This window comes from Lepidochelys kempii, chromosome 1, assembly GCF_965140265.1.
Source record: "Lepidochelys kempii isolate rLepKem1 chromosome 1, rLepKem1.hap2, whole genome shotgun sequence".
NCBI lineage: Eukaryota > Metazoa > Chordata > Testudines > Cheloniidae > Lepidochelys > Lepidochelys kempii.
The window spans coordinates 161,713,916-161,726,005 of record NC_133256.1 but is presented as its reverse complement, the minus strand read 5'-3'; the positions used below and the strand labels follow the sequence as shown (position 1 = coordinate 161,726,005).

General features: G+C 37.1%; 1 protein-coding gene across 5 annotated transcripts in view; it reads left to right on the top strand.

Moving 5' to 3' along the window:
• DOP1B (DOP1 leucine zipper like protein B) overlaps window positions 1-11,205 on the top strand; it is an 87,729-nt gene extending 76,524 nt beyond the window's left edge. For all 5 annotated transcript variants that reach the window (XM_073361204.1, XM_073361214.1, XM_073361195.1 and 2 more), the window contains 7 exons: window positions 379-440; window positions 2,202-2,330; window positions 2,730-2,866; window positions 3,253-3,308; window positions 3,760-3,918; window positions 5,896-6,025; window positions 8,865-11,205. In XM_073361204.1, the coding sequence (XP_073217305.1) occupies window positions 379-440; window positions 2,202-2,330; window positions 2,730-2,866; window positions 3,253-3,308; window positions 3,760-3,918; window positions 5,896-6,025; window positions 8,865-9,122 (931 nt within the window). In that variant the 3' untranslated portion in view covers window positions 9,123-11,205. The remainder of the gene's footprint in view (window positions 1-378; window positions 441-2,201; window positions 2,331-2,729; window positions 2,867-3,252; window positions 3,309-3,759; window positions 3,919-5,895; window positions 6,026-8,864) is intronic.
• Window positions 11,206-12,090: the final 885 nt, after the last annotated feature.

The following is a 12,090-nucleotide window of genomic DNA, read 5'->3' as shown; positions in this document are numbered from 1 at the left end:
GGGGAAGCCTACTATTATTGAAAAGAAGCTTTATCTTGAACTTCCCGACAGAATATATTAACACTGAAATAAGTGCCAAATTTCTAGTCCTAGCAAATTGTTTTATAAAAAGATTAGGTTTTCAGCAGTGTGTAGAGGCAGGATAACTTCTCTTCACATCGTGTAAATGCATATTCTCCACGTTAACTTTGGGATCCTCACATAATCGGGTTCAAGAGCATAAAATAACCATGTCTGGCATTTCAAACACAAATCAAAAATGAAATGGTAAAATGTGCTTCTTTTGTATGAAATGTTATCCTAGGGTCTCTTTTGTATGATGGTGTGTCTACACTGACAAGTTGTGTTTATCTTTAATTCTTTGTATATTTTATTCAGTTGGAGGTCCATTATAGATCATCTTCTAACACATGAGAAAACTATGTTTAAAGATTTCATGAGTAAGTATTCGTTGCTGGTAATTTATTGCTACAATAATTTGGATTTTATATTCTGGTGAGCTCTCAAACGTATATTTTGTCTTACATTAGATTAAGGAGGTAATATGTTATCTTCAGTGCATTTTCACAGCTCATAATGTTACCAACCTTGATTAGCTATAGTTAAATAATTTACTCATGGAAATCCTTCTCTATTAACATGCTCAAAATGGTAGAGAGTAATAGCCATGTTCAGGAAGATATTCTAAAATTTCTCTTTTCAGAAATGGTGATAAATGTATGATAAACTTGGATTTCTGCAAACAGACTTCATCAGAATTATTGCCACTTGTACACGTCACTTACCGATGCTCATCTTGCTGGGGAGTTTAAACCCCCTACTGTAGCACCTCCTGCATATAGCTCAGATAAGGGATTCCTGCTATCGTATTTTTGCATGAGTCTGTCTGTAGGATAGAAAAGAGCTCCATGCAGGGGGGAGCACCATCATAAGAGCAGAAGGCTTTGGCATTCTTTTGACCCCTCACACTCTAAAACATCATTCACCAGGCTCGACCAAATTATGGGAAGTCTCCAACTCTCAAGGCCTAAGGGAGGACAAGACAAGTTGCAGTGGGGGAGGTTTAGATTGGATATTAGGAAAAACTTTTTCACTAAGAGGGTGGTGAAACACTGGAATGCGTTACCTAGGGAGGTGGTAGAATCTCCTTCCTTAGAGGTTTTTAAGGTCAGGCTTGACAAAGCCCTGGCTGGGATGATTTAACTGGGAATTGGTCCTGCTTTGAGCAGGGGGTTGGACTAGATGACCTTCTGGGGTCCCTTCCAACCCTGATATTCTATGATTCTATGAGAAGACCCCTAAAACACACATGAGAGTTGAGGGGAGGATACTTTGGTCTCTGTCCTCCATATACCCCTTAAGCCATTTTAAATTTTTTAAAAAAAAACGAAGATACAAACTCTTTTAAAAAGAAACCCTTAATTTATTTTGGACCCATCGATTTTAAATCCGTGGCAGGTATTTCAGTGTCACAGAGCTCTTTCTGAGAGATCCAAAATCATACGTATAAGAACTCAAAGTAGAGGAGAGATGGGCACACAGGGGTGGAGGTGGGAGTTGGAATTGCTGGGCAACCTCCTAGCAGCTGAAGTGCTTCTCTTGCAACCAGAATTCCCCACCCATACATGCAGTCCTACACTGTGCCAATTGTCCCCCCTTTCAATGGGTTTTAACGGCCTAAGAAATAGCTAGGGCTGTCAATTAATTACAGTTAACGCCTGCAATTAATTGACAGCAAAATTAATGCATTTTTAGTGCGTTAATCGCATACCTATGGGTAGGGCAGGAAGCATCAGTGGCCAGGAGGGGAGGGGGCTGAAGCAGCCTCAATCCGCAGCTTCTGGGGGTGGGGGGGGGAAGTGCGGAGGGTTTGGAGCCCCAAGAGTAGCTGAAGCTCTGCAGCCCTACCCTGTACCCTGAGAGGGGCTGAAACCCCATGCCCTCAGGGGGGCTGAAGCCCAGAGCCCCTACCTTGACCCTATATTTGAAAATATAGAACCCCCCCTAAAAATATTTCAATAAATGGTATTCTAATATTGTTTAACAGTGCGATTAAAACTGTGATTAATCACAATTAATTCTTTTAATCTCGCAATTAATCATGATTCATTTTTTTAATTGCTTGATAGCCCTAAAAATAACTTGTGTTTTTGAAGTAAAGATGTATCTCTTAAACTGTGTACATATGGTCTTTTTTGTAGGTATGCAGAGCAGTTCTTTAAAAATGTTTCCAAGTTTTGAGCAAAAAGCAATGTTGTTAAAGCGTCAGGCTTTTGCTGTCTTTAGTGGAGAAATCGATCAGTATCACCTTTACCTTCCATTAATACAAGGTAAGAGTATATGTTTTAAATGTGCCTTGTTTCCATAGATACAGTCTTCTTATAGGTTACATATTTTTGTTGTATTACCTATTTCCCTACCACCTCTGAATGTTTACTAGGTTCGGGGGCGGGGGGAAGAAACCTTTAAAATCTCTGATCTCTAACATAGTTAGTTTTTGACAAAAAAAAACCCAAACAAAAGTTAATCTATCTCCAAATCATTGTCGTGTTTTGAGAAAATGTTTAGAAAAACTGACAATTTCTTTGATGGAGTGAAAAAAACGGCCAATCAAAACTGGATGACATAATCAAAGCAAACAACATTTTTTTCCCTGCATTTCTAATTTACCAAAACTAGTTTTATGTACATGGAAAAATTATAACTTTTTTTTTGAAAATGTGTTTCAGAACGACTGACAGAGAACCTCCGTGTTGGACAGACTTCTATAGTTGCTGCCCAGATGTTTCTCTTTTTCAGAGTTCTGTTGCTAAGAATTTCTCCTCAGCATCTAACCTCACTGTGGCCAATCATGGTGACTGAATTGGTAAGCAATAATGCCTTTACGTTTACCAATGTAGAAAATATTCCATTTGCTTTCCATACCCACCTTTCCCTTCCTTCCAAACACACTCCATCTTGTGCAACTGGTTTATGATTTTACATCTTCATTTTCAATTAGATAATTTGGGGGTACTGTTGTGGTTTGAAAATATATTTTACTTTTCATTTATAAATTTTGTTGTTCAAAGAACTAATTCTTGTGATAGGCTGACGGTGTTTTATAAATGACAAAGTTAAAATAAAACTTATCCTGCGTTTCCTAATCTCTTATGAAGCAGTCTTTTCCATGATTGAGTTGTGTATACACTTTAACAGTTTACAACTTTCCAAAAAAAAAAGTGCCTTTTATTTTTTTTATTTTTGGTTAAGATTCAGACGTTTATACAGCTGGAAGAAGACTTAGCTGAGGAGGATGAACCATCAAAGTAAGAACTGTTTATCTCCCAAAAAACAGAAACAAATTAACAAAACATGTCTAAGAAACTCAGAATCTTGTACGAGGCTCAGAATCTTGTACGAGGAGTTGTGGTTGCTTTCTGGCTGGAATTTCTGAAAATCACAATAGCATTTGCAGCTTGCAAGCAATGTTGCATATTGAAGTCTGGCATTGACATACAGTAAATGTTGTCATTGGACAGCTGATGTGGCAATTATGTTTTAGAAATGGGCTACTTACAGGAAAAAATGGGTGAAGAGATTAATCAGTTTTTGACTATTTTACCATGTAGTTGTTTTTTTAATAAATGTCTGAAGATAAAATAGATAGTACAAATGAACCCTTATAGATGACTGTAATCCTTTGGCAGATTTAGTGGGTTTTTTAAATATTTAGTGGGTTTTTTTTAATAGTGCTTTCCTTCCTGGTTAATCACACAGGAGCAACAGCAAAGTAAGCAGACAGAAAACTTCAGTTGATGGCAGTGGCCCCTTACTTTCAGACATACAACAGAATGAACTGTCCTTGTATTTATCAGCTTGTAAGTTCCTGGACACAGCACTTTCTTTTCCACCTGACAAGATGCAGTTATTTCAAATGTAAGTCCTCAAGTTCCTTTTTTTAATTTATAGCTATACAGTATATAGTACTGTAGGTAACATACTATTTGTGCACCATTTAAAAATATGTAAATGTACTCTTAAGACTCTTATTTTCTCCTCCATAGTTAATAAAACGTGTGTGTCTCTCATCAATCTTTTCCTCATCCACAAGTTTTTATATAGGTATGGTGTGACTGGATTCCCAGGGGAGCCAGCTGAGGTCACTCAATTAGGGTGAAGTGCAAAGAATGGGGCAGACAATCCCCTGAGCTGGTGGATATTCCAATACTTAGAGTTACCAGGCCAGCACAAAATAGCTTCTTTATTACCTCACTGGTTGCCCAGAAGCCAACACCACAGTTCCCTTAAAGTAACCCAGCCTCAGGCCTCCATCCAGGTACCCAAGTCAGATATGATGAGGATTAATGAAAATCTTATTCATCATATAAAAAAGTTCTTCCAGTTCCAAAGGATTGGACACATTACCTCCCAGGTTAATGAATATTCCAGATCAGACCCAAGCACACGCTTACAGCCAATTCTTATTAACTAAACTAAAATTTATTAAAAAAGGAGAGAGAGAGTGTGGTTAAAAGATCAATATACATACAGGCAGGAGTTCAGTTCTTTAGGTTCAGATTCATAGCAGAGATGGTAGGCTTAAGCGTTTTTAGAATTTAGTTCATAGGTTAAAGTCCAATATTATATTCAGAGTGTTCCATCTTAGGACTGGGATCTCAATCCTTATGGCGTAGGCTTCCCTGCATGAAACCTCAAGCAGATCTGAGATGACAGGATCACGACCCAAAGGTCTTTTACACAGTGTGCTCGCATCCACTTGACCATACAGTCCTGGGTAAACAATGGGCAATCAGGGCGACTTTGAAGTAGGTCTATTTCCTAAGCATTGCCGGTAATTATCTACATGGATTAACATAAAATAATTTATCTATTAAGCAATCTATCACAAACTTCAAAGAGACATATAGACAGTGACATTATTTCACCCAAGATTCATCTAAATGTTAATATTCCCTTTTGATCTCTGAATCAATAGCTATAGTGAAAGACAAAAACTGTTTGTTTACATGGCTAGTATCTATAAGTAAACATACAATTCGTCTCACCGAACATTAAATCCCACCAAATGAGGGTAAATCCATCCTCATCATCGTATCCACTCATTATACTCCACACCTGAACGTAGCCATTATATGAACAACATACCCCCATATCTCAATGTCTGTACTTTGACCTGTTAAACTTTTACCCCCAATCGGGGAGATTGCAGATTACGTATTCCTTACGTATCCGTTCCTAAACCAAATTTTGTATCCCTTGATAATCTGTACCTTATTCCCTGATAACCAGAAACTTCTATGCTTAAACTCTGTACCGTTTTCTTTTTACTTCAACATCATCTTAATAAAATTATTAAATCATTTTGAACTTTTAACAATGTAGGCTAGAACTTTGAAATGCAAACCTATCTAGCACTGAATGGCCTTAATTACCATTTCTAACATGTCTCTACAGCTGGCTCTGGGTTAGTTAGCCTGCAAGCTGCTTAACCCTTTCTGGCCATACGTTACACTTTGTACAAGATTCGTTGCAATTATCTGACAGTGGTTTGCATAATTATATTTTAATCCGACAGTGTCCCATATGGACATAACCTGCTGGATATCTGACAATTATTTAGATATCAGACTTGGAGAAGATTTTGCTGTTTCCAACACTGAGAGAATTGTTGGGAAAGAGCAAGGGTCTGTTTCATTTTCACTCTTATCTATCCTTTCAATACTTAAACAGACTGACCACAAAATACAGCTCTTATAACAGAGCATGGTCAGCACAGCTATTAAAACAGTGGGATAAGAAAGCTTAGTGTTGTAATTTTCAGCATTTTTTATTTATTTCTAGGGAAGGGACTCTCATGAATGATTTCTGACTTGTACAATTCATTTGTTTCAGGTACAGATGGGCCTTTGTTCCAGAAGTGGACACAGAGGCTTGTACCATGACCTCTCATCTAATGGAAAATCACCAGGAATGTAAACCACATATCATTAGAATCATGGACTCGTTAAAGATGAAATATGGGGTAAAGATAATGCTTCATTAGATACATATTTTCTATTTAACATTAAATCTGATAACTTTAAAGAACCATTTTTATTCATTCAGAAAAGTCAGCTGGGCGGTAGATTTCAGTTTCCATATTAAAAGGCTCTTTGGCTTTAAAATTGATCTATCTTGACAATATTCCTATTATATTACATTTACCTGGAGGATTCCAGATAGCCATTTATTTCAGGTGATTCACTATAGACACATCTACCAATTATGCAGGTAATATCTTCTGACCAGGGTCAGACTGGAAACTCCCTCCATTCATGACCCCAAAATGAGAAACTAATCACAGGAGATTTGGCATGTCTTCATAGTGTTACGTGTTCAGATTTAATAAGATTTGATGTCAAATAACAACTCAGTTGAAGTTTTATTTAAGTACTGATTGATTTGTCTTACTTAATACAACACTATACAGAAATGAAGAAAACATACATATCAGTCTGTGACTGGAGAAGTTTGGCAGCTCATTTCACTTCTAACTCAGTCCCCCAAATTCATCCCTTGTATTCTGGTTTAGATCAAAGAAAATCCTTCAAAATTTTTCTTTTCCAGGGCTAGCCCTGCTGAAATATCCTTTCTCATGTGTTGTTTTGAATATTCTGAACTTACCTAATCAAAAAGTAAATTACATCTATAACTAATTTATTACTACTGAGACCATTTGTAACCATTTGTAACCATAATTAGCTCTTAATCATTTAGACATTAATCAATACGTTACTCAGTGGCTTGCTGTTACATTGATTGTAGAACACATCTGTTATAACAAATGTTCCTTGTGCAGCTTGTCTATTACTAATATCTTCTCGATTACAGTGCGCATTTATAAGCATCCTTTGTTAATTATTAGAAGTCCTTCCAGGGCATCTGTACTAGGTTAGCAAGATCAGGGTAAAAAGCAGAGCGGATAATTAAATACAGTGCTACTATTGATTTACAGACATTCATTAGTCTAAAACAAAGCACTCTTTAGCATGAGAGTTTAGACAGCTCTTTGGCTAATACAGAAATGTTTCTGGGAAGTTTAGCCAAAGAATCATGATTTTAATATTCCAAAGAATAATAAAAGATTAACATTTACTAACAATATTATGATCTTACATGCTTTGATCAAAAATGAAGTAGTTGATAAGAATATTGGTATTTTAAATTTTTAGGCTTCAGCATCAAAAATCCCATTAAGATGAATGGGGGTGTTCATGATTCTCAGGGCTATTGTTTCTGGTTGTCTGTAGAATCACGCATACACTGCCATCACTTTCCATCCAGTCTCATTTGCAAGCTGATCTAGCTTTGCAAGCATAAGGGCTAATATTTTCATGGAAGCTGAAATTCTGGAGTATGAAATGAATTCCAGGGGAAAGTACCAACTTGCTAAACTACTGCAACCCTGCTCATTTCACTCCTGGGCATAATAGATACTGCAGCTATTTAGGTCTTCTGGTTGGATATTGAAGGATGGGATCTCCATGTATATCTTGCACTGTGAATTGATAACTTAAGAAAAATTGGAATTCTTTTAATACAGGAAATCTTTCAAATATATTAAAAAATGACCATCTCAAATGAGACTAGAATATAGCCTCAAATACACAGTTATCATATGTGTATTTTAAACTAAACTAATTTATCACTTTAGATACTGCAACATAGCCTCGCAAAATGGGGAGGGTTATAAAGGAAGACAAAGCAGATTGTGGCTAGGAAGTATGATTTAAAAGTGCATTTGCGCACTCAAAGAACTCTGTTGTTCACAAAAGAAAATTTAATGTGTGGCTCTACTCAGAAAAGTGACTTTTTTAGAAATGCATCTTCTAACTTCAGATCTGCTTCCTGTGTTTATTCAGAGGAATATGTGCTTGTCTTAGCGTCACAATGTTTTACTAAGAGAAGGAGGACTTGTGGCACCTTAGAGACTAACCAATTTATCTGAGCATAAGCTTTCGTGAGCTACAGCTCACTTTGTCGGATGAAGTGAGCAGTAGCTCACGAAAGCTTATGCTCAGATAAATTGGTTAGTCTCTAAGGTGCCACAAGTCCTCCTTTGCTTTTTGCGGATACAGACTAACACGGCTGCTACTCTGAAACCTGTCAGTGTTTTTACTAATTCTGCTATTTCAGTACAAGCAGTGCAGCTCAGTGAACGAGCTATATTTTCTTTCTGCGTGTGCATCAACAGAGTCAGTATCAAAGTTTTAAGTGCTCCCTAATTTACACCTTTGCAACCCCCTTGAAGTCAGAGTTGTGAGGAATAAATAGGGTAGAATTGGACTTCAGAATCTTACTACATACACAGAACCTTATTGTGGCAGGGCATCTCACACACAGTTAATTATTCTAACCTCCATTATCCACTTGTCATCCTTCTCCACTTGTCATCCTTCTCCCATACTACTCCATGTCTGCCTTCCAGTATGTATGCAACACCTTCCAAGAAGTAAAGATGTAAAGCTGCTACCCAGTCCTTTTGGTTCTTTTTCAAGATCTATTGCTAATATGTCTACAGAACAGCACTCACTGACCGTTCCTAAGCAGGTGACCAACAGGGATTACTTGTGGGGGAGAGAGAATATAGAACCACATACCATTGATAGAAACTCACTTTTTAAAGTAAAACTCCATTTTAAGGCAACAGCTGTACAAATCCTCTTGTGATGCAAGAAATGCCTGGTGTAGCAGGCTGCAGATCTCACATTGATTGACAAATAGTATCTAGTGCAAATTTCAACCAAGTTATGTCATAGAAGAATAAACTAGCTTTCTGCATAATACTCAGTGAATCTTCTGGTTTGTATGCTTGTTTGCAGGAAACAAACACTAATGAGAGAACTTCAGAGAAATGTGAATATCCTCTTTTGAACCTTCGTTCTATATCCAGCATCACACAGTTAATGCCCTTCTTTAGGACCCTGAGCTGTGCTTTCAAAGCACAAAGTAACAGGTCCCAAAATGCACAGAGTTCAGCATCTCTGTCAGTGGAATATCCTGTTGGCAACAGCACAAGGATCTTGAAACAACTAGAAGAAAGTGTTGAATGTGACTTTTTGGAAAATCTGGAAAGTTAAGGCAATTACAGGAGAATTGATTTATGTTGGTATAAATTGTGAAACCAAGCTACAACCTCATTGTTAGAGATTTGTTTCTGATTTTTTATTTTGTGTTTTCTGCCACACACTCCCAGTTTTGAAACTGCAGTTCATCTTTTTTTTGTACTGGTATAAAGTACACCTCCCTGTGTCTTGTTTCTTGCTTTGTGTTGAACTGTGAGGATTTTTGCTCAGCTTCTGTGGAAAAGAAAGGTAACATAATTTAGTACCAGTGATAAGCTATCATTATAGTCTTCTTCACAATAGAAACATGAATAGGATTGAAGAAAACTTTTTGAAATTAAAGTAGAAATATTTTGACTAATGAAGGAAAGCGACAAATTTACTATTTATCTAACAAATTAGGAAGATATTTTAATCTGACTCTGAGAACCTTTCTTCTAAAGGTAAAAAGAAACTAATGTAACTTTCCAAAAATTGCACGTCCGTGTACAGTCAGTTTGCATATATAAATATTTTCCAGAAGCTGTTTAAATTTTGATTATGGTGCTCTTTCTTTAACAATTGCCCAAACATATTTATCTACTAAACTTCTACAGAAGTAAATTTAAATTACCAACAGGTGTATTTTATCAGCTTTAAGATGATGTAAGTAATGTGCAGATGTACTGCATTTGTAATCTCAAATCTGTATTATAGTAATATATTCTGTAAGATCAGTGATTATTTAATTTAGAAGACAGACCTATTCAGTAACATTTATTGCAATTTATATCGCTGAATTAAATTATTCCCATAATTCAAAAATGGTCACTTTCCTAAAATGAAAACTTTGTTCAGGAATTGTTCTTTCAGAGTCTAAAATCACTTTACAGCTTTTGAATGGCAATTTAAGTAAGGTAGTCCTGTAAAAATGTAAACGATTGTATATAAGAAACTTACACATCTTGAAATGTATGTGCATTATGTCCTTCGTAGAGACTTCTTTCATAGGTGATCAAAAGCAAAACCTTTTACAGTTTTTAAAGACTCTTTGTACAGGTAAATGTCTTTGCTGCTTTAGGTGGCACAAAAGATAGGAGGAGACAGTTCATGGGGCTGTGACTGAAAGGCTCAGGAGCAACCTCTGAATTCTGGTGGCAAAGCACTTCTGATGGATTTAGAGGAAAGGGATTGACTGGCTTATTCTCCCTCCACACAGTAAGGCTATATGTCTTAACTGCCTAGGATGCCATGTGTTTGATCGTGGCCTCATGGTGAGCATCCTGGCAGTTACCTGCAGAAGAAGGATTACAAGTTTTTGGGTTTTTTTAATTGAGAAAGCAAATGTTGCTGAATTTTCAAACTGCCTATTAATCCAATGAAGTATAAAATCATTAAGATCAACAGATAAGATAATAAATTGTGTAGGTTGAATTATTTGGGGGCTTTTTACATTTTTCATGTTTGTCAGGGAGAAGATCTTTACTTGTTCTGTTTTAGTACCGTCATCTCTAAAGACTTGTTTTTGTGCAATATTGTTGAGCAGTTGGCCACTGCTACTAGTGGTAATTGGAACCCTCAATGCCAAGCTAGACATGCCAAGACTTTTGATTTCAAACACACTATCACACTTTTCTATTTAAAAAAGTCTCCGTAAACAGTAAAGGCATTGGACGGTGCAGACAGATTTTTTTTTTTCAAGATTTATAGAGAAACACGGGAGGCTACTCTGCAATTCTTGTTGGCCTCCAGATAAACTTAGGTTTTTCATCTGTTTTGATACAAAATAAAATGGTGAAACGTACAAAACATGCTTTGCTGTAATTGTGCTATACCATTGACTAAAGAATAGTTATTTACTTATAGTCCTATGTTGAACTTTAATAATTTGTAAACGTTGGTACAATTAAGTCACTCGTAAAAATAAAATTAAGGGTAGTATTGTTTACTCATTATGAATGTGAATTATCAGACTTCTTTCCGAATGTAACTTATTGACAAATTAGATCTGTGAAAGCTGTTGGCCTAATCACGGGTACAAAGATGTAGTATCTCTTCTCAATCATAAATCACTATCAAACTGAAGCAGAACATTTATTAAAGTTAAGTACGTATGTTACTTCTAGAATTTTTTCATTCAGTGTAATCGGCAAATCAGGCTACACTCAGGGTATTTTGATGGTTTTATTTGTAAACTAATTTTTGTGGCGAGAGGCACCCTTTGTTTTCAGTGAGGGATTCTCCTCCTGCCTAACCCAGATGAAGTGCTTATGTCAAGAGGGCTGTCCGGGGTGGTTCACCACCAAATCTTTCATTCTAGGTCCACAGTTCAGTTGTAGATCTATTCAGCTGCCTGAACAGATTCCTTTTGCACTGACAGTACCAGCATTACTTATGTGGTGGACCGGTCTCCCTGGGTTTTTCATCTTTCTGTTGCTCTCCTTTCCACATCCCGTGAGACAGGGGGTATCACCTTTGACTCCCCAAGCTTCAGCTGTCACAAGTACTAGAGTTCTGTCACTTTCAAACACATTTCCCCACATAGCAGCCAAATAGCATTAACCACTCCACCACAGGTTCTCTCTCGTACTTGATTTTTGCAGGCCACTTTGTAAAGACAAGGTCCCCTTGAGTATCACTTAGCTCTAAATCCCCCCAACTTCCATATGGCATTCTGCTTGTTTTCATGGTCCTTAAGGACCTCTAGAGAAGTGTCTGGGGGCCACCGACCCATAGTTGTAGAATGATTTAATTGCACTACAGCGCCAGCTGACTTTGAAGAAGAAAACATGTTTATATTTTTAAGTGACTAAGGCCTGGTTGTGACATTTACCCAGACAATCTGGGCTGATGAACAGCTATGTCCCCTTCAACCTGGGGTACCTTTTACACTGCTTTGCTGTGAGAGCCACCACTCCTGGTCTGCCCACACAGCCTCCAGCAAGTAAATCAGTCCCAGCTATACTGTATGAGTGCTATAGTCAGCCACCCGTGAATTATGCTG